This window comes from Trichechus manatus, unplaced genomic scaffold (genome assembly GCF_000243295.1).
Source record: "Trichechus manatus latirostris isolate Lorelei unplaced genomic scaffold, TriManLat1.0 scaffold00233, whole genome shotgun sequence".
NCBI lineage: Eukaryota > Metazoa > Chordata > Mammalia > Sirenia > Trichechidae > Trichechus > Trichechus manatus.
Genome location: NW_004444169.1, coordinates 2,495,918 through 2,518,586, shown reverse-complemented (window position 1 = coordinate 2,518,586; position 22,669 = coordinate 2,495,918). Strand labels below are relative to the sequence as shown.

The 22,669-nt window shown below is 45.6% G+C and overlaps 1 protein-coding gene and 1 non-coding gene across 3 annotated transcripts; both read right to left on the bottom strand.

Moving 5' to 3' along the window:
- Positions 1 to 9,270: 9,270 nt before the first annotated feature.
- On the bottom strand, positions 9,271 to 17,619 carry MAGED2 (MAGE family member D2). 2 transcript variants are annotated; one of them, XM_004389130.2, is made up of 13 exons: positions 17,422 to 17,619; positions 15,844 to 15,917; positions 15,009 to 15,500; positions 14,078 to 14,386; positions 13,903 to 13,966; positions 13,562 to 13,641; positions 12,936 to 13,030; positions 12,166 to 12,245; positions 12,031 to 12,073; positions 11,646 to 11,708; positions 10,416 to 10,530; positions 9,596 to 10,008; positions 9,271 to 9,404 (listed from the first exon to the last, which is right to left on the bottom strand). In XM_004389130.2, exons 2-12 carry the CDS (start codon positions 15,886 to 15,888, stop codon positions 9,604 to 9,606), a joined length of 1,791 nt encoding a protein of 596 aa, XP_004389187.1. In that variant the 5' UTR covers positions 15,889 to 15,917; positions 17,422 to 17,619; the 3' UTR covers positions 9,271 to 9,404; positions 9,596 to 9,603. The 2 variants fall into 2 exon arrangements, with proteins under 2 accessions (XP_004389187.1, XP_004389188.1); XM_004389131.2 differs by lacking the exon at positions 17,422 to 17,619 and adding an exon at positions 16,809 to 16,914.
- Positions 10,708 to 10,836, bottom strand: LOC111822918 (small nucleolar RNA SNORA11). The gene has a single exon (XR_002825998.1). It is a non-coding gene; the product is annotated as a small nucleolar RNA SNORA11 (small nucleolar RNA).
- Positions 17,620 to 22,669: the final 5,050 nt, after the last annotated feature.

The window sequence follows — 22,669 nt, the reverse complement described above, 5'->3', positions numbered from 1 at the left end:
GGAGTATGCTGTCACAGTATAGGGAGAGCAATTAGGGTCACATAACAATGTATGTATAAATTTTTGTATGAGAGACTAACTTGAATTGTAAACTTTCACTTAAACTACAATAAAATAAAAGAGCGGCATGACTTTTCTAATATGTACAAACAAAAACCTGGGGAATATATGTGGGAATGGCTATTAAGGGTGTAGGATAATGGTGCAAGGAACATAAAGTTGGATCACTCTGAGTTTATTGATATGGGCCCAGTAAGCACAGATTCTTCATTCAATGTTTCAGCTCAAGAGGTTAGGAAAGATTCTAATAGTTTATTTGGTTGAGTTGCTGAAGCATGTATTACCTGGTGGCCTACACTAAATCAAGTTGAAGTACCAGACCTGCCTTGGTATACTGTAGAAGAAGGTATCCAAAGGCTTAGGGAAATTGGCATGCTAGATTGGATTTATTAGGTTAGACCCACAGACACACACACATGGAGTGCCCAGAGGACACACCTTTTACCACAATGGTGAGGAACAAATTTGTGAAGGAAGGCCCAGCATCCTTGAAAACTGCTGTGATTGCTATTTTATGTAAGTCAGATTTGACAGTGGGAACTGCCCTAACTGAATTAAGACACCCAACTACAATGGGGCTGACTGGAGTCCGTGGTGGTAGGGGCCAAGTGGCGGCACCCAATAGACAAAGGCAAGGTGGATGCAGTTACCGTAATGGACAGTGGAGTCAAAGCAGTAATCAGAATAGTCCGACTCATATGGAATTATGGCATTGACTACTTAGTCATGGTGTCCCTAGCAGTGAAATAGATAGGAAATCTACTAAATATTTACTTGATCTGTACAAGCGGATGAATTCTAGCTAAGTGAACAGCAGTCTAACTTGAATTATCAGAAGACTCGTGGTCCCTCAATCAATTTCCAGACTTGAGTAATTTTAAAGACTCACAGTCCCTTGAATGAAGTTGAGGCCGTGTCAATACACTCAATACACTGCCAAAAACTTATACTGTTACTTTTTCTCCCAGCTTTCCCCAAAGTGATCTACTATCTTTTATGAGAGTGACTGTACATTTGGGAAAAGGAAATAATCAAACTTTTTTGGGATTACTGGATACCGTTTCTGAACTGACAATAATTCCAGTAGACCCAAAACGCCACTGTGGCACACCAGAGAGGGGGCATATGGAGTTCAGATTAATGGAGTCTGAGCTCATGTCTGTCTCACAGTAGGTTCAGCAGGTCCCTGAACTCATCCTGTAGTGATTTCCACAGTTCCAGAATGCATAATTTGAATAGATATAGTCAGCAACTGGCAGAGCCCCCACTTTGGATCCCTGACAAATGGAGTAGGGGCTATGATGGCAGGAAAAGCCAAGTGAAAGCCATTAGAACTGCCCCCACCTAGGAAAAGAGTAAATCAAAAGTAATACTGCATTCCTGGAGGGATTGAGGAGATTACTTCCACCATCAAGGCATTGAAGGACGCAGGGGTGGTGATTCCCACCACATCCCCATTCAATTCGCTTATTTGGCCTGTGCAACAAACAGATGGATCTTGGAGAATGACAGTGGATTATCGAAAACTTAACCAGGTGGTGACTCTGATTGCAGCTGTTGTTCCAGCTGTGGTTTCATTGCTTGAGCAAATTAACACATCTCCTGACACCTGGTATGTAGTTATTGATCTGGTTAATGCCTTTTCCTCCATACCTATTTTGAAGGATCACCAGAAGCAGTTTGCCTTCAGTTGGCAAGGCCAGCAATACACCTTCAGTTGCCTACCTCAGGGCTACACCGAATCTTCTGCCCTATGTCATAATTTAATCTGCAGGGAACTTGATTGCCTTACCCTTCCACAAGACATCACACTGGTCCATTACATTGATAACAATATGCTGATTGGACATAGTAAGGAAGAAGTGTCAATGACTCTGGATTTATTGGTAAAAACATTTGTGTGCTAGAAGGTGGGAAATTAATCCCACAAAAATTCAGGGGCCTTCCACCTCAGTGAAATTTCTAGGGATCTAGCAGTGTGGGGCATGACAAGATATTCCTTCTAAAGTGAAGGATAACTCATTGCACCTTCCCCCTTCCACAACTGAAAAGGAGGCACAACACCTAGTGAGCCTCTTTGTATTTTGCAGGCAGCATATTCCTCATTTGGGTGTGCTACTCCAGCCTATTTATCAAATGACTTGAAAAGCTGCTAGTTTTGAGTGGGGCCCAGAACAACAGAATGCTCTGCAACAGGTTCAGGCTGCCGTGCAAGCCGCTCTGTTCCTTGGGCCGTTTGATCCAGCTGATTCAATGGTGCTTGAAGTGTCAATGGCAGATAGAGATACTGTTTGGAGTCTTTGGCAGGCCCCATTGGTGAATCACAGTGCAGACACTTAGGATTTTGGAGCAAAGCCCTACCATCCTCTGCAGATAACTACTTTCCTTTTGAGAAACAGCTTTTGGCTTGTTACTGGGCCTTAGCAGAGACTGAACCCTTAACCATAGGCCATCAAGTCCCGTGCGGCCCAAGCTGCCCATCATGAACTGGGTGCTGTCTGACCCACAGAGTCTTAAAGTTGGACGTGCACAGCAGCACCTCATCATTAAATGGAAGTGGTATGTATGAGATCGGACCTAAGCACGACTTGAAGGCACAAGTTGCATGAGGAAGTGGCCCAAACACCCATGGTCTCCACTCCTGTCACATTACCTTCCATCTCCCAGTCTGCACCTATGGCCTCATGCAGAATTTCTTATGATCAGTTGACTGAGGAAGAGAAAACTTGTGCCTGGTTTACAGATGGTGCTGTGCGATAAGCAGGCACCACTCGAAAGTGGACAGTGGCAGCACTACAGCCCATTTCTGGGACCTCCCTGAAGGACAGTGGTGAAGGGAAATCCTCCCAATGGGCAGAACTTCGAGCAGTGCACCTGGTTGTTCACTTTGCTTGAAAGGATAAATGGCCAGATGTGCAATTGTACACTGATTCATGGGCTGTGGCCAATGGTTTGGCTGGATGATCAGGGACTTGGAAGGAACATGATTGGAAAATTGGAGACAAGGACTTATGGAGAAGAGGTATGTGGATAGACCTCCCGGAATGGGCCAAAGAAGTGAAGATATTTGTGTCTCATGTGAATGCTCACCAAAAGGTGACCTTAGCAGAGGAGGCTTTTAACAAGTGGATAGGATGACCCATTCTGTGGAAACCACTCATCCTCTTTCCCCAGCTACTCCTGTCATTGCTCAATGGGCTCAAGAACAAAGTGGCCACGGTGGCAGGGATGGAGGTTGTGCATGGGCTCAGCAACATGGACTTCCACTCACCAAGGCTGACTTGGCTACAGTCACTGCTGAGTGCCCAATCTGCCAGCAGCAGAGACCAACACTGAGTCCCTGGTATGGCACCATCCTTCGAGGTGATCAGCTAGCAACTTGACGGCAAGTTGATTACATTGGAACACTTCCTTCATGGAAAGGGCAGTGTTTTTTTCTTACTGGAATAGACACTCTGGATATGGATTTGCCTTTCCTGCACACAATGCTTCTGCCAAAATTACGATCTGTGGACTTACAGAATGCCTTATCCACCGTCATGGTATCCCACACAACATCGCTTGGGATCAAGGGACTCACTTCACAGCAGATGAAAGGCGCCAATGGACCCATGCTCATGGAATTCACTGGTCTATGTTCCCCATCATCCTGAAGCAGCTGGCTTCCTACAACAATGGAATGGCCCTCTAAAGACACAATTATGGCACCAGCTAGGTGGCAATACCTTGCAGGGTTGGGGCAATGTTCTCCAGGAGGCTGTATATGCTGTAAACCAGCATCCAATATATGCTGCTGTTTCTACCATAGCCAGGATTCATGGGTCCTGGAATCAAGGGTTGGAAATGGGAGTGGCACCACTATTACCCCTAGTGGACCAACTGTAAGATTTTGGCTTCCTATCCCCAGGACGTTATGCTCTGCATGTCCAAAGGGAGGAATGCTCCCACCTGCAGACACATCAGATTCCACTGAATTGAAAGCTAAGAATGCCGCCTGGCCACTTTGGGCTCCTTATGCCTCTGGATCAACAGGCAAAGCTGGGAGTTACCACACTGACTGGTGTAATTGATCCTCATTACCAAGAGGAATTTGGATTAATATTACATAATGGAGGTAAAGAATAGCATGCCTGGAATGCAGGAGATCCCTTAGGGCGTCTCTTAGTACTACCATGCCCTGTGATTAAAGTCAATGGAAAACTACAGCAACCCAATACTGACATGACTACTAATGGCCCAGACCCTTCAGGAATGATGGTTTGGGTCACCCAACCAAAGAACCACAACCAGCCGAGGTGCTTGCTGAGGACAAAGGGAATATGGAATAGGTGGCGGAAGAAAGTAGTTCTAATTACCGGTTTTGACCATGTGACCAGTTGCAAAAACGAGGACTGTAATTGTTATGAGTATTTCTGCTTTGTATGTGTGCATCAAATATTTTTGTTTTCTTCACTTATAAAATATACAATGTAAACAGTGCTAGTGCATTTTCAGTTGTATGTGTGTTTGTTGTATCATGTTAGACTCATGTATGATGTTATAATCACTTCCATGGTGAGATTTGATATAATGTGATCTCCATGGTGGGATCTGCTGTGATTAGCCAATCAGTTGAAGGGGAGTTTGCTTAGGTGTGTGGCCTGTATCTAAAATAAGTGGACATTGTGGCAAGGCTCATGGGCTTTTGCTCACTCTGGAGCTTGCAGCTGGCTCCTGTTCATCTGACCTCCAGTTCTTGGGACGTGAACTAACAGCTTACCTGCCTGCGATCCTGGGATTTGTCAATCTTCACAGTCTGTGAGCAAGAGCCCTGCTCTCCAACCTGCTGATCTTGGGTTCATCAGCCCCTGCAGCTACGAATCAGAAGTCTCTATCCTGACCCACAGACTTGTGACGTTTCAGCCTCTACAACCGCATCAGCCATTTCCTTCATATAAATGTCTCTCTCTATATATTATACGCTTTACTCATTTTGCTTCTCTAGAGAATTCAGCCTAAGACATCCTCCTAGAAGGCAAAACTCCAAGCCTCTTTATAATTTCAGTTGATTTCTTTATCCAGAAGGTGTCCTGGCCAGGGGCCCTCATAGATAGTCAGAAACTTGGAGGGAACTAGATTAGAGAACTGTTAGCCGTAACAGTAATGCAATAAAATACTTATAGAGCATTTATTATGTATAAAGCACAGTTCTAATTGCTTTGCCTGCATATATATGAGGATTAAGTCAACAGATCTCTCAGAATGGGCTGTGAGAATATTTGTGTCCCATGTGAATGATGACCCAGCCAGTGGCAATCTGTCAGCCTTCCTCCACACACCCCAGTGCTTGTTTAATGAGCCAACGAACAAAATTGCCATAGTAGCAGGGATGGATATTATGCATGGGTTCAACACGAATTAACCTTCATTAAGATTGACTTGGCTACCAACACCACTGAGTCCTCAGTCTCTCAATAGCAGAAACCCCAAAATGGCACCATCCCCTAGGGGGACCAACAAGTCCTTGGGTGACAGGGCGATTACATTGGACCCCTTCCACCATGGAGTGGACATCAATTTATTCTCACTGGAATAATCACTTATTCTGGAATGGATCTGTCTTCCCTGCCTGCAGTGCTTCTGCCAGCACCATCATTCTCTGATTTTCTAATTACCTTATACACTTTATACACTATTATGATATCACATATATACTTTTTTTCTGATCAAGGAATATATTCCACAGCGAAAGAGGTAGGACAATGGTCTAATGACTGTGGGGTTCTCTGTTCTTATCACATACACCATCACCCATAAACAACTGGCCTTATAATGGTGAAATGACCTACTGAAGATTTCATTACGGTGACAGGTAGGAAACAACACTTTGTGAGGTCCGAGGCCCATCCTACAGAATTCAGTATATTCTCTGAATCAATAACCAATATATGGTGCTGTTTCTCCCATAAACAGAATACATAGGTCTAGGAACCAAGAGTGTAAGTGAGAATGACACCTCTCATTTCACTTGGTGAAAATTCTTTCAAAAATTTTGATTCACAGGAAGTTGAGACTGCCACCTGGCCATGTGAATTACTTCATGATACTGAACCAACAGGCAAAAACATAGGGGAGGTTAACTCTGTTGGCTGGGATGAATGATTCCAATCATCAAGGGGAAATAGGGTGTCTGATACACAATGGGGCTGGGAAGAGCATGTCCAGAACCCAGGAGAATTCCTGAGTGACCCTAGTACTGCCATGTCCAGTGGCAAAAGTTCATGGCAGATGACAGCAACTCAATATAGGCAGAACCTCCAAGAGCTCAGATTCCAATCATTGTGGAAACAACTTTCAGGGTCCCTTAGGAGCATAATGCACAGCTTGCTCCTATAAGGCATGGTCAGCATGGCTAGACCCACTGGAGCTGGGCTAAACTGTCCTTCTACATACGAGTGTCAGGACATTCCCTGGGTGATTTCATCCACACCATGTTCAGTGATAAAGGTTAATCAAAGATTAGCCATACACACTCAGTACCAACAAGGATATCACTGTACCAAGCAAATAACTATAGCTAGCTAAGGTGCTTGTAAAGGCAGGCAAAGTCTGAAACACCAGCTATGGCTCTGGCCTACTTTCAGCAACAAAGACTATAACCATTTTTTCCTTCCTTGCTCTTTGTGTACGTATGCACTTATGCATATGCATTTATATGTATGTATATATATACATATACACATGTAACTTTTCATCTTCTTTATTCATCTTTACCCCATTCTAGAGTATACACTGTGTCTGAGTGGTGCTTCTATGTACACAGCCTATCTAGAAAGGATTGCAAGGTAACTAGAAGAGGAGGATATCATCTAAAGTTCCTGAACTTGGAGCTGGAAATAGTGATAAAATTTGGAGATTCTCCTTTTGGAGAGGGGTTGAATAGTGATTATACAGGCATTAGTAGCATTATCTTGAACTAAGGCATTTTTTGAAAATGTAAGTTTTGGGAAAGTTTGCTACCAATTTTGTCCTCAGAAAGGGTTGGTCTCTAGCAGGTATTTCTTTTTCTTTCTGGCTATCCAGAATTCATTCTACATTGTTTTACTAGGTCAAGGCAAAATGTTACTCTATGGCATGCCTTCTAAACAGGGTGGTATCACCCCCAAGGGGGTGAAAAGAAAAACTTCGCTATTACAATAGTTTGTGGCCCTCTAAAGCTCAACCTGCCCTGACAAAATCTTCTTGGTATTTAATTTCTCTCACTGGGTTTTCTTGGGTATCACACAAGCAGCACTGACACTGAGTTCACAGAAGATCCACAAAATAGATGCAAGATCAGTGCTACAAAACTATGGCAAGTAGTAGATGGCTGTGATAGGAAGACTTCCAATTGATTGCTCATGCTTGAAGTCATACTGCAAGAGGTGGCCTGTACACTGCCTGCTTTTATGTTTAGTCCCCAGTACCTTTGTGTGTGACACAGGCTTTAACAACTAAAACAGGTTATGTGTAATTCTAAATTAGTTATTCAACCCACCATTAATTGTATCAAGTGCTGAAAAGAAAAAAATGTCAATACCTGAATGAGTAATCTAGTTAAAATTTATTTTCTTATATCAAATGGCAACTTAAAAGTTCTCTAAAAGTAATCTTTAAGAAATTAATTTTTCAATTGTTTTACTTTTGCTAGAAAAATAAGTTTTGAATAATTTTTAAAATGTGATTATACTATTATGTTATATACTGTTAATTTCCATATGTAATTTGTTACAATTTAATGAATAGAAGTCGCTCACCAAATAGTTATGTTAAATATAGCTTTAAAATGTTAATAGCTTTTTAAAATCTTTATAAAGTTTTAACTTAAAACTTTCATTTAGTCATTCTTAAGTCTGTATCGGATAAATTATGTATAAAGCAGAAATATAGTTATTAAATAGATACAGAGCATTATCTGTGGTGTTAAAATTTCATGGTGGGTGACTGGAACAAAAATGTCAAAAAAAAAGGCTTCTTAGAGGGTGACAATGAAAAATAGGTGGAGAAACTGTTCTAGGGGCTCTGTCCACCCCTAGCCAAGGGGTAGACACATGCTACAATCTAGAATTATTTGGAATTTAATTAATGAGACACTGAAAGAAAGGCTGAAGACTGTGAGTTCATTCAGGCCTCCAGGCTGATAAAGGTGGCAAAAACATGAAGCAGGGTCTGTCTCCTTTTCCCCTACCATTCCTTCTTCCCTGCTTCCTATATTCCCCATTTGCCTGGGACTAGACTTGCTGTGTTCCTCCTTGCCCCACCTGCCTTGTCCTTGTATCTGGAGAGTGAGGAAGAGCCAACCCCTTGTCCTGTCAAATTCTAGGCCTTGTGGGAGTGGGAGAAGAGATGGGTAGTCCTGCAAGCCTGATGGCCTGGGGAGGGAAAAGACGGGGGAAAGGCAGAGTTCTGTATGACTGTGATTCACTGTCATCTCCGTCAAGCACTTTGAATTCAAATTTTATTAGAATCACAGTCCCTGAGTTCCTTGCCACCCGCCATCATCAGCCATCCTCCCCATTTCCAAATGGATATCACCCCAGAACCTGAGGAGGGGCCCTGGACCTAAACTGCTGTGTAAACCTTTACCAAAAAACACATTATTACTTTTTAAAAAATCATAGGCTCCATCCTCTACTGCACCTCCCCACTGCCTGACATTCTTCCACAGTTCCCTCCCTGAGTCCTTTCCAGACAGTACCTTCTCCCAGGCTTCTGGCACCCACCTCCTCAGGGACTGGGCTGCATGAGTCCATCTTCAACTTCTCCTTCTCTGACTCCTGCCCTGCTCAAGTCTCTCTCCTTTCCCAAGAAAATCCTCCCTTGTTCCTGTACTCCCTTTAGCTACCTACCTCTCTCCTTCCTGTCTTCATCCACATTTTTCGAAAGGACAGTCTATTCTTGATTTTGGTCGCCACTACCTCTGCTTTCTACTCTGGACTTGCACACCTCAGGGCTCTTTTTCAAAGTGCTTCCTCTGTGCCTACATGTCCTATGAGACCACTCCACTGAAATCCTACCTGTCCTGTAGGCTACAGCTTGGGCTCTACATATCCCAGAGAGCTATGCTAATCTCACTCCTGTGAATCCAATAATATTACCTCCAACTAAGCACAGATTAAGGTAGAAACCTTCCCAGTTCATTTTTAAATGTGATACCAAAATGTGACAGTCCACCAAAAAAAGCAATAAACCCAGAAACGACAAATACATTTAATGTAGAGTGTCAACTTCAATTGATGGATAGTGGCTGCCTAGAGTGCTGTGTTGAGTAGGTTTCTGAGGACACACCCTGGCTCGAAGAAAAAGACTGCTGGGATTAGCAATATCTGAAAACACAAATAAAAGAAAATAAAAAAGTCAACTGATATCCACCAAACAGGAAGGGATATAATGCCCAAAGCAGCACTTTCCCACATTCTTTGTATCATCCTCCAACCCTGGCCTTCCTATAAAAAACCCAATTCTTCACCCTTTCCCGATAAGCCCCAGCTTCCCCCACCTAAGCTAAGGTAAATACCTGAAATCTCATTTGTAGGAGAAACCACAGGCACCAGAGCTACTGTTGGTGCTGGTGCCAGCTCCACTGAGGCCAGCAAAGAGGCCAAATGTGAAGGTGGCAGTCAGGCTTGAACTGGCATTGAAGCCACCACTGGAACTTCCGCTGGCACCAGCACTGGTACCACCACTCTCTTGGGCTTTCGCTTTAGCTTCAGCTCCTGCTTGGATCCGGGCTTTGGCCCAAGGTCCAATATCAGCTTCATCCCAGTTGCAGGGCCCAGCAGCATTCTCAGAGCCGAGCCCAATACCCATTTGAGCTCTAATCTCAGCCCTCGCCTTGGCTTCAGTGGCAGCCTCAGCTGCAGCCTTCAAATCTGCTTCCATCGCCTCTCGGTACTGAGCTGCCCATTCCTTGGGATCCTTCTTTTGTACCTGAAATGGAAATAACAACCATTAGAAGGTTCATAATCACAGCACTGAGCACCTACTGTATGCTAAGCACCATACTACATGCTGTATATAATAAAACAACGAGCACTACTAGTAATTGTGTACCTAATATTCCATCCCTGCTCTGACACTTACTAGCGCTGTGACCTTGAACACGTCATCTAACAACCACTCTGGGCCTCAGTTTTCTGATCTGCAATAATGCCAATTGTAAGCTTGTTAAAGATTAAATGATTCAGATAAAGTGTCTGGCACAGTGTTTGGCACATGAACAGAGGCTTCACAATGTTCATGTATGAACTGCAGGCCGTTTTGCATACACACATCCTGTCCCAGCCAGGGACACTCCATGCTCTTGATATGCCAAGCTCAGGCAGTTCTCCAATTACCTTGCATGCAAACTTGAGGACTTTCATCTTGCTGGTCTCATAGTAGGAACGCAGGCCCCAGAAGAACTCATACTCAGGGGGATTGCTATTGGGGACTCTAGTATAATCCAGGTACCTTGAAAAGAGAGGTTCAAAGCCTTTATTGCTAAGATCTCCCATGGCCCACACACATGCATCGACTGGAAAGGTTCTAGGTAGTAACCTTTCCAACTAAATATTGCAGCATTTCCTCCAACACTGAGTCCTCTCCCATTAGCCCTACCTAGATGACACTTGGAGGTGCAGGGGAGAGATGTGTAGGGCATTTGTTCATAGGAATGCCACAAGTTGTGTGCCCCCTGTCACAATGAACCCGGATTCCTGTTGGGTGTGTTGTACACAGAGGAGCCATTCTTCAGGCCCCCTGCTCTGAGCACACCCCACTGCAAGGGTCTCATTTGTGGCCTGGCCGAGCCCTAGAAACGTCTACCACAGAAGACGACTGTAAAGGGAAGACACAGTCAACTGACAGCTGCGTGTTTCATGCATACTCCGTATCATACTCCTGATCGTGCGTGTGTGTGTGGTATATGTGCCCGTGTGAGTGCATGCACATTTCCCAAGGACCAAGGATGGGGTGGGCCCTGGCCAGAAAGTCAGGAGAGCTGGGCTCCAGGCCCAAATGGTCCCATTACCAGCTGAGGACCATGCCCAGAGACTTCCCAGCTCTGAGCCCCTGGTTCCATAGATGTAAAATAGGGATGGGTTAACAGCACCCTGCAAGGTTGTTATGAAAATGGAGTGAGATATGTAAGTCCCCAGCACTGCACCTGGCTGCCTGAAGCTACCACTCCATGGCATTTCTTTATGGAAAATAATTTCAATGATGCACTGGCTGGCATATTACAAAGAACTAAGGCTTTGGAGCCAGATTCTAAGCACAAATCTTCCATTTGCTACCTGTGTAACCCTGAGCAAATGACTTCACCTCTCTGAGCCTCAGCTTCCTCACACGCGTAATGCTGGTGATGATAATCCTTTCTCATAGAGATATTCTGAAGACTAACTGAGAGAGTACATGTAATAGGTCAGGAAATGTGTGCTCCTTTTTCCTGTCACAGCCCCAGGAATAACCTATTATCTGTGTGTGCATGCACACACATACATACACACACAAACCATGGCTCTACCACTCAGTTCTGAAAGAGGCCAAATACTTGGAACACACCAACACCAGACAAAATCACTTACTTCTGCTTCACAAATTCATCAGTAATGAGCTTCTTCACATCTCCGAAGAGTGAGTGATGTACCCTGACATCACAGAAAGAAAAAAAACACACATTATCAGGGCCATGGTACTTCCCAGATGTGGGCAGAGGCAGTTCCAACATGGAAAAAAGGTTTCTAGCACAAGAAGGAAGCTCCATAGAAGCCTAAGAGATGGTAAGAAAGGGACAGGGATAGAGAGTTCAGGACCATTTCCCCGTCCACCCAGGTCAGAACTCTAGGCCCTCTACCCAATCTGGAACCCCCCACCCAGTCCACCAGACCACCAGGCTGATGCAATCCTGGGACCATCCTCTCTTGCCAAAGGATAACACGGACAGCAAGCACTGAGAGAGCTCAATCATACCCAGGGCGCAGCCCTAACTTGCGCAGCACCTCCCAGATGACAGCTGCAAGGGAGGCAAGAGGAGACAAGGGCAGAAAATGAACATATGGAATTCAGACCATGGTCACCCATTCAGCTGCAGGCCCAACCACTCACCCTCACTGGACCGATTTCCATTCATGAAGATGATGCTAAGAAGCACCATAAGAAGACCCAGTTTGGGTGAGTCCTTAGTCCTAAAGGAGTAATAGGGTGGAGAGAAAGTTCATGTCCAGCAGCTGTTTGCAAAAGACTTATCAGCCAGCTCACTAGGCTAGCCTCTCCCAGATTCCTGGGAGAATTCTCTGCCCAGTCTATGCTCCAGGTTCTATGTGATTCCTGGCAAGACACCCACTCAGTAAAATGGGGAAAATCACATCCTCCCCTCCCCATATTACCAAGATGGAAGAAAACCTGTCAGCCTGGCACAACACAGGCACTCAGTCTCTGTGAATTCCTTCTTTCTCTCCCAGGTCCCTCAGCCCTTCAAGAACTCTAGGCGTAGCCCCATTGATGATGCTTCCTGCACTTTGAGCATTATGATTTACCTGCACCAGGGAGCCCTCCCTTGAAAACCACTCTACAAGGCCAGGCCAGGCACCAGCAGGAAGAGACAAGCAACGACAGGCCTCCTTTCTTGGGAAGCCTCTGGAGAGACAGAAAACCTGACAGCAGGAATGCCTCAACCCAGGCCTCTATACCCTTCAAGCAGTCACAATCGGGCACCACTACTGTGTGCAGAGCTCCAACCAGGTGCAGGAGCTGGACCAGGGGCTTTTTAGGCCCCGTTTTTCCTGACTGTGTAAGAGGATGTGGGGAGAGAGGACAGGGAAGGGGTAGTACCATGGACAAAACTCCCCCTCCCACCTCATCCCCTTCTAGCTTACGTTCCCAGTATGCCTGCATCAGTGGGTTCTAGAGTGCTGAGGAGAATGTACAAGTGGTCGTTCTTATCAATTTCCTTCAACTGGATTCCAAACACCTGTGGATGGGGAGAACAGCTTGTGAGATCACGTAAGTCAGCTTCCTGGGTACCCCAAAGCTCCACGTGTTCCTAGGGGTTTGTGGCGGGGTGGGGGGTGGTTGGGTGTGTGTGTGTGAGAGAGACAGTAATCAGTAAGATACTGTATATAAAGCTCTAAGCTAAGTGCCTGGCACATAATAAACATGCAATAAATGTACTATTGTTATCAACATCATCTTTGTGATCATTGGGAATCTAGGGAGACAGAGAATGGAGAATGGAAGGCAGAGGTGAGCATCTGAAATACATTACAGGGCATGTCCAGCAGTGGACAGAAGCCAGGGCTAGTTGAGTGGTTTGGGTCCTAGCTGTGCTTTTACCACTGACTTGCTATGTGACCCATGGCTCATCTACACCCCTCCATAGGCCAGTCTGCCCATCTGTACAGTGGATTAGCGAGTCTCTGTGGTCCCTCCCAGAAAGGACACGTGTACCTTTGTTAATTCAAGGCCTTCCCACTGTGCCCATCCCCCGGGGATGCCCCTTCACCTTCTCCAAGGAATAGCCTGCTCGTTCAATGATTTCAGGGTACACAGCAGTGTATTCTTTGATGATATCCTTCAGCATGTCTGCAAGGAGAGAGTGTTGCAAGCACCTAGGCTGAAGAAAAGCCAGGAGGCCCCCATGCCCAAGCTATAGGCCCTTTGCCAGGCCTGCTGTGGGTGCATAGCCAGTGTTCTGGGCTAATGAAAAGAGATGCTGACACTGACAAATTAGAACTTTGGGAGGACAGCAATAGGAACGTAAGAGCAAGGATTGTCCCCAGCACATGGGAGAGAGGGCAAAGGAAGCAGAGCTTGGGGTGGGGGAGGAAATTAGTAGGACTCTACCTGAGCGCTTAATAGGAATCTTTGTCTGGTCTTTAACCAGCAGGTACTTCACCAAATCATTTGCCTGGGAGAGAGGATGGAAAGATCAGTGTATGTTGGCAGAATATTTAAGAGGATGGCAAAGAGGGCAGGTAGGTAGTGGAAAAGGTGGAGCGGAAAGGACAAGAGTTCTTACCCTCCCTTGCAAAAGGGCCACATCCCGAGGTGGTGGTATTTCAGGTTCCTGGGATGACTGGAGCTTGGCAGCTCTACGGCGAGCCTTACCTCTACGGGCCTTAGGTGACCTCAGGGAGAGCAAGGCTCTACGGGCCCAAGCAGCCAACCGAGTCCTTGAGGCCCTGCGGGCCCAAAAGGCTATGGGGCCCCTTGAGGCCCTGCGGGCCATTGAGGCCATTAGGGCCTTTGAGACCCTCCGGCCACCTGTGTTTCCAGAAGCCTGACTCTGATCATTGCTGCCATCCTCTTCCCCATTAAGGTGCTTCACCTGCATCAACAAAGAAGAGGCTCAATATCACTAAGTGAAGCAGACAGGCCTTTTTCTTCACCCTATCTCTTCTAGGAAGCCCCCTTAATCCCACCCCTGTAGTGACAGCCTGACTCACTAGCCATCGGTTACCCTGAGTCCTATGCTTGTCTTTCACTGTCTTCCAGGCAGGAGTTTCATCTCCCACCCAGGCCAGAAACAACCCAAGCGTGGGGCCTGAGGCTTCTTCTCTTCCTGTGTCCACCACTAACTCTGCTTGCACCACCCTGGACAAATCACTTCACCTCTCTGGGAGTCAGATTCCTTCTCTATAAAACTGTGATTATGATCCCTAGCTAGTAAGAGTTACTTTCAAAATTTAATGAGATAACCTGTATGAATGTGCCTATCTCAAGGCCTAAGATACGGTTACTACTAGGTAAATACAAACTGAATTACATTCAGACTGCAGCTCTGCATATTCATGTCTCATCTTCCCACCAGTCTGTGAGCTCTCTGAAGACAGGAACTATATCATATTCCTCTCAGTGTCCTCTACAGCTTATTAACTTTTTGTAGAACAAATGAACCAACTGAGAGATGAGGAGTGGAAAGACAACGGTGGTGACTGCAGAGCTCTTACCTTTCGAGCTTTCTTGGCCTTGACCTTGGGCCGAGTATCCTGATTCTCCTGAGTCTCAGCAGCTGCACCCTCAGGCTCAGGTTCATCTGTGGGAGCCTGAGAAGCAGGAGCCTCAGTCTCCAGGGCCTTTGTATTGACCTGGGTATCAGCCATACAACTGACTTTTTTGCTCTCAGTGGCAGGCATTGGCACAGCCTGCAGGTCAGCATTCTGCATTTTGGTGTCAGCTGCTGGACTCTTGTTTTCAGCTGCCAGAACCTGGATATCAGTCAGCTGAGTGGTAGGTGAGGTCTGGGTGACAGCTGCCTCCTGAGCCTCTTGGGCCTTTGAGATCTCTGTGGCCTTTGAAACCCCTGGAACATTTGAGACCTTCAGGGTCTCTGAGACCTCTGGTGCCTTTGAGGCCTTGGGTGCCTCTGAGACCTCCAAGTTCTGGGTCACTGCCAGTAAAGTCTGCATCACCAAGCTGCTGTCCTCTTCTGAAGCTTCAGCCTGCAAGAAGCAGGGAAGCTCACAGACCTCCTTCCCACACTCAGCTAGGCAAATGGCTCCAATACTCCAGAACCACACTTCTCTGACCTGTAGTAACTCCTACCTGCAGTGTTCTCTGACCACCTCAGCCCACCAAGGCCACCTCTGAGCAGGAACTGATGGCCAAAGATGGCCAAAGTGGGGGCCCCCCCCGCCACTAGGTGAAAGATGGGAGAGGACAGAGCCCAGGCAGGAAAGTGGGTGGAGAAGAACAAGGATGGGATGGGAGGGGCCAAGGGATTTGGGACAGCAACAAGGGCTGGAGAAGAAAGGAAGCTGGGATGATGAGAGAGGGAGAGCTTACCTGGAAGCGCGTGAGATCTGAACGACTCTCGCTTGTGTCAGACATGTCTAAAGTTGGCCTGGCAAGACCTGAGCCTGAAGGGGAGAAGGCCTGGGTCAAGGGGAGCGCCCAGGGAACACTGAATGTCCTCTCCCCTATTCTGCCTGGAGGCTGATCCTCACCTTCTTAGGACTCCAATCTCATATCTCTCCCCCCTCCCCTCCTTCCCCACCAACAGCTCCATTCTCATACACAGGAATCCAGAGCGTCTAAGGTGTTCTCTACAGCCGCACCCTCCCCTTCTCGAGGAAGATGTGCCACCGCGGCAGCTGAGGACCCCGCCCCTTTTCCCAAAGCACCCCCCACCCCATGAAGGTCGATAGTACGCATGCGCGTCTGTGGCAGGGCCCATTTCAGCCCCGCCCGCTTTCCCAGCATAAGCCCTCTCTTTAATGTCCACCTTGCACATGCGCATTCGGCAGCTGGCGCCTCTCCATGCTGGCCCTTCCCTACACGCCCCTTTCTAGAGATCCATACTGCGCATGCGCATTGGTCACGGTCTCCGTCCAACACCCCTCCCAACACATGTACCACTTCAGGTCCACAGTACCATTCGGCCGGCCCCTTCCCCAACAAGCCTCCCTCCCAACTACCGCAGAGCCTGGTGGTCCTAGCCCCTACCCAACTCACATCCATTTCACTAAGTCCACAGTGTCTCCAGGTCCCGCCCTTTTCCATAACACGCCCCCCCACCCAACCCAGGCAAAGCGCATCTTAGTTCCGCCCCTTCCCTAATACACCCCCTCCTCAAATAAGTATTAAGTTAGTGATTCCATCTTGGGCCCAGCCAAACCGGATTAGTCCCCTCCCTTCCGAGCCAGACGGATCCGGTATGATCCGTTCCTTACGGCAGGTTTTCTCCAGCTCCCAGAGGGTGAGGCCGACCCCTACCGGGCTCCGATCCAAAGCTGGGCCCCGCTGCTCACCTCGTCCTCCAACAACCTACAAACGCCTCTGCTCTCCCCAAGCCCCTCCGAAACTCGGGAGACTGCCCTCCCACCTACCCCCGCTCCTGGCCGGAAGTGGTCCCGCCCCTTTCCGCCTCCCTAGGGGGCCTCCGTCCCAACCCGTCTGCCCCTCCCCCGCTCCTCATTCCTCATTCCCCCCCGCCCCGCTTCGCTCGGTATTCCCTATTCCTCCATCGCATTTTCTGTTTGCCCCACCAAATTCCCTATTCCCATTCCATATAACCTCCTCTTTGTTACTTACGCGCTCCCACCCCCCATTATTCCCTAACCCCTTTCTGCATCTCCTCTTCTCTGGATCTACATCCCCCCTTGGTATTCCCTTCCCCCCTCGTATCCCTGGTCCCCAACCCGACATGCCGGGTTCTCCGTTTTTCTCCCCTCTGGTCGCTGCTTCCCTGTCCATACAGCCTACTACTCTCTCCGTCGTCCTTGTTGCCTACACCTCTCTCAGGGTCACCTCTCCCCCAGCTGCAGTGGTGCAGTAAGAATTGCCCACCTGCCTGGCTGTGGGTTAGAGGGGGCTGGAAATACAGTCTGGCTGTCAGGGAACCCCAATGGCAACGCCTCTCACCTTGTCCTCCAACGAGTCCGGGATGCGTCCGCTCTCTCTCAGTCCCTCTCGAAGTCTCAGCCTCGTGGACTAGAGCTGCAGCCAGCACAGCCCAGCCCCTTTCCGCAGCCCCCTGCCACCCTCCCCGCCTTCGCCCCTCTCGGAGGTGGGGCAATGGGGCCCGGTTCAGGGCTGTCTGACGCCAAAGCCCATGTTTATGCTACTGTACTGTGCTTGGTCTGAAGCTCTTCCAACCAAAACCACCCCTCAAAGCGATTAATTCATTGAATTTATTTTTTATATCTTTAGTTTCTCTTATTACAAAGGTGATGTGTTGTTGTGAAAATTCAAATAATGCAGAAGCATGTAATATACCAATAAACGACCGTCCACATCTTATCCCCTAGAAATAACCACTGTTAACATTTTGATATACATTCCCCCAGATTTTTTTTCTCTTCATGTACTAATTATTTGTGTTCTCTCCCCACAAATGGCACACTATACCTACTGTTCTGTGACCCTTTTTTTTTCTAGGTGTCTAGTCTGAACATATTTCCGTATTAGTGCACATTTTTCTTAACAACTGTATGCTCTTTTCTTGTATAGCTGTCTCATAATTTATTTAACCAGTCCAGTATGCATGAACATTTAGATCGTTTCCTTTTTTTTCTTTTTACTATTACAAATAATGCTACAAGGAACATCCTTATATGTGTATATTTCTGCAATTGTGCATATATCTGCAGGATAAATTTATAGAAGTGGAACTGTTACATCAAATGCTAGAAAAAAAGCTTTCCATTTTGATACAAGATTTGCAGCCTTGCTTCCCAAAAGGATTAAACTGAATAATACTCTCCCCAACACTGTCGATCATGTTTCTATGTCATATATATTACAAATATTTTGTTATTTATGGTATTTTTTGTTAACTCAAGTGCTACAAAAAAGTCTTCCATTTTAATACAATTTGTCAACTAACTCCAAAAAGGGTTCATGAAATAATATTTCCACCAACAATATCTCTCACATGTTTATGTGTCACATATATTACAAATATTTTCATGTTATTTACGATAATTTTTGCTGTACAAAAGGGTTTAATTATTATGCAGTCAAATATGTCAGTTTTTTCCTTTATCACATCTAGGTTCTTTATTGTGCTTAGAGATGCTATCAACACTCCTATATTAAACAATCTTTGTTTTTTCCAAATACTTTTATGGCCTTATTATTTACATTTAAATGTTTGATCATTCCAAAATTTGTTTTAGTATAAGCAGTAAAGTAGGGATTCAGCTTTATTATTTTACACAATCATAATCACTTATCCCTACACCATATGCAAACTAATCCATCTTTCCCCCCGCTGATCCAAAATGACAATTTTATCACATTAAATTCACATAAATCTTTTAAAGGGAACAAAATAAGATGTGTAAATAATGGAAAGTAGACAGAACTATGATTAATGACAGATTATATGAATACCTACCTGGAAAACCCAAAAGTATCAACTAAAAACTATTAGAAATAATAATAAAATTCAGCACAGTGGTCAGTTACAGAAATAATATTCAATACCTTTCCTACATCCATATGTAATTCAAATGGCTACACGTCCTTATGCTTTATGAAGTCACTGTTTCCTTTACTAAACAAACAAAAGATCATGGGTTCCTATGATCTGTGGATAATTCAACACGTACACAAACACATTTCCCAAGAATTCAAGGTGGGCCTCTGTTTTCCTGTCTCCTTTTTCTGTCTGAGTTGCTGCTTCCTCTAAGCTTGTCATACCAGCTCATAACTTTCATGCCTCCTAGGTTCTCTCACTTATGCACACGGCTTTATTTCACACTAGGCACAAACCCTCCTTTTCTTCCAGTTCTGGTTCTCCCAAATTACCATCTCTTCCCAATCATGGCAAGCCTTGAATGCCAGGGTAAGGACTTTGATCTTGATCCTGAGAGCCCAGAGGGGTTTTTTTTTTTTTTTAAATTTTTTTTATTGTACTTTAGATGAAGGTTTACAGAACAAATAGTTTCTCATTAAACAGTTAGTACACATACTGTTCTATGACAATGGTTAACAACTCCACATCATGTCAACACTGTCCCTTCTCAACCTTGGGTTCCCTATTACCAGCTTTCCTCTCCCCTCCTGCCTTCCAGTCCTTGTCCCTGGACTGTTGTGCCCCATCAGTCTTGTTTTGTTTTATGGGGCTGTCTAATCTTTGGCTGAAGGGTGAACCACGGGAGTGACTTCATTACTGAGCTAAAACGGTGTCTGGGGGCCATACTCTCAGGGTTTCTCCAGTCTCTGTCAGGCCAGTAAGTCTGGTCGTTTTTTGTAAGTTAGAATTTTGTTCTACATTTTTCTCCAGCCCTGTAGAGGACCCTCTGTTGTGATCCTGGTCAGAGCAGTCAGTGGTGGTAGCCGGGCACCATCTAGTTGTACCGGACTCAGTCTGGTGGATGCCTTTGTAGCTGTGGTCCATTAGTCCTTTGGACTAATCTTTCCCGTGTATGTTGTTTTCTTCATTCTCCCTTGCTGCCGAAGGGGTGAGACCAGTGGAGTATCTTAGATGGCTGCGCACAGGCTTTTAAGACCCCAGATGCTACTCACCAAGGTAGAAGGTAGAACATTTTCTTTATAAAGTGTGTTATGCCAATTGGGCTAGATGTTCCCCGAGACCATGATCCCCACAGCCCCAGAGGGGTTTTTGAAGGGTTCTAGGAATCAGTGGAGTCCCTGGGTGGTGCAAATGGTTAATGGGCTTGGCTGCTAACTGAAAGGTTGAAAGTTTGAGTCCACCCAGAGGTGCCTTAGAAGAAAGTCCTGGGGATCTGCTTCTGAAAAATCATCCATTGAAAACCCTATGGAGCACAGTTCTGACACACATATGGCCACCATGAGTTGGAGTCAACTCAGAAATTGGTTAGGCATGGATACAACATAGATTTGTGTTTTAGAAAGAAAACCCTAGCTGCTATATGAAGTATGGATTAGATGTCTTCCTGGAAACAGAGCAGTTAGGACCTTTGTAGTCATCCAAGTGAGCAATGATTATGGCTTGGCCTAGAGTAGTAGCAGTGGAGGTAGTGAGAAGAGATTGGATTAAGGATATACTACACAAGTAAAAAAAAAACAACAACTAGGCTTTGTATGGAGAGAGGGATGAGGAGGAGGAAGGTGTTAAAAGAGGACTCTTGGGGATCTGATTTGAGAGATTGGATGGTAATCGTTTTCACTGAGATATAGAATGCTGAAAGAGGAACGGAATGAGTTTAAGGGGAACTAAACATTGATTCTGAGGTACCTGTTGGACATCCACGTGGAAATGTTCCACAGGCCATTGAATATACATGTCTGAAGCTCAGGAAGAGATCTGGGCTGAGGTTATAGAAGTAGGAGTCATCAATATATGAATGGCTCTTTAATTCATGGGAAAGGGAAAGAGCAACCAAGAAGAATTTGTAGTGTTAGAAGAGATGGAGGACCAAGGAAGAGACCTGGAGACCAGCTGTATCTATGGTATCAAAAAACCAAACCAAACCCGTTGCCGTCGAGTAGATTCCGACTCATAGCGACCCTGTAGGACAGAGTAGAATTGGCCCATAGGGTTTCCAAGGAGCGGCTGGTGAATTCAAACTACTGACCTTTTGGTTAGCAGCTGAAAGCTTAACCATTGTGCCACCAAGGTTCCATCTGTGGTATAGGTGGAGGAAAAAGAGCCCATGAAAGAAACTGGTAAAGAGGGACCAAAGAGGTAGCAAGAAAAGCAGGCGAAAAGTAGCGTGTCACTAAACCAAGGGCAGAGAGTGTTTCAAAAGGAGAGAGAGGTCAAAAGTGTTGAATGGTGCCAACAGATCAAGAAAAGTAAGGCCTGAAAAAAATATCTAGAAATTTTGACAATCAGGTGGTCCCTGGTGACTTTGGAGAAAATAGTTTTAGTGCAGAGGTTTGTGATATATATTGCTAATTGTTCACTCAGATATCTATTCTCCTCTTCTTCTGCAGTAATACAACATCTGATTTTTATCTGGGCATACAGCCTCCTGGAATAAAGGCCACGAGGACAAGTGTCAGACCCTAAGGATAGTGAGGCAATAAACTAAAAGGAACCTGGATCCCTAACAATGTCATGGAGCCACCATACCAGCTTTAGACTTCCTATCTCTAGATTTCTTTTAGGTGAGATGAATAAATGTATGTCTTATTTAAGCCACTGTTGTTTGGGAGTTTTCTACCCCATGCAGGAGTTGCATGACTGCCCTAAGTTGAGATGTGAATTGCAGGTGAGCTATTCAAGAAACTCCTGAACCTGATTTCAAGGCTCTGCCAAAATCTAGCCCTGACTACACCTTTCCAGCCTTTTCCCTGCTGTTTCGCTAAGCACTGCCTATACTCCAACAAAACAGAACACTTCACTATTATTAGATGTGCCCTGCCTTTTCTTGCATAGGAGCCTTTGTACATGTGATTTCTTTCCCTTGGAACACCCTCTATTATATCTGCCCTCTGTTACAACCTCCAACATTTTAAGTTCCACGTTGTTTTAAGCCCCAGTTGTGTCCTTTGGGGATCCTGAGGTAACTTTAAGGAATACAGAGTCAGAACCTTAGGAGATATTATTGGTTTCAAAGGAGTCAGGCAAAAATCTCAGTCCAAGCCCATCAGAGAGGCATTCCCAAAGATTTTCAAAGCCAAATTTCCTCAGTCCCCTCTCAATTCCATCACCTTCACAACACAGTACCATAAATATCCATAGCTTATCTTATAACCTGGGGATCAAAGGAGAGGAGGAAACTTTATCAGGAGAGAAAGGGCAAATTAGTTCACAATCTTTACTCTGACCAAAGAGATTTCCTCTCACTTTCTCCTTGTGAACTCTTAGAATCTTTCCATTTCCAACATCCACCCATAAACACTGGGTCCTAGACCCATTTCCAGTATCATTAGATCAACAGGCAAATACCTCAGATCATATAGAACCTACATATCAACTAAGAGGAAAGACGAAACGCTTAAGGAGTTAAGGAAAGGCAAGCTAAAGATTGCTTATTGCAGAATGTCAAGGGATGAAACTAATACTGGAGCATCCAAGATTCCAGACCCCGGAAGCTTAAATGGGAAGCCCAGACTATCCCCACCAGCAATTCCATTACCTCTATCCTACCACATTTCCCTTCCCCCAAACTATACAAAATTAACAGTTTGTAAAATTCAGAGGTAATACTGGAAGAGGGTGGCTAAGATTTTC

Excerpts from the sequence above, each read along its gene's own strand:
- MAGED2 (XM_004389130.2), bottom strand. The coding sequence starts at position 15,888 with ATGTCTGACACAAGCGAGAGTCGTTCAGATCTCACGCGCTTCCAG. Across the intron at positions 13,967-14,077 it reads TGGCCCTTTTGCAAGGGAGG|GCAAATGATTTGGTGAAGTA; the intron begins GTAAGAACTCTT and ends CCTCTCTCCCAG. Across the intron at positions 10,531-11,645 it reads GATGAATTTGTGAAGCAGAA|GTACCTGGATTATACTAGAG; the intron begins GTAAGTGATTTT and ends TCTCTTTTCAAG.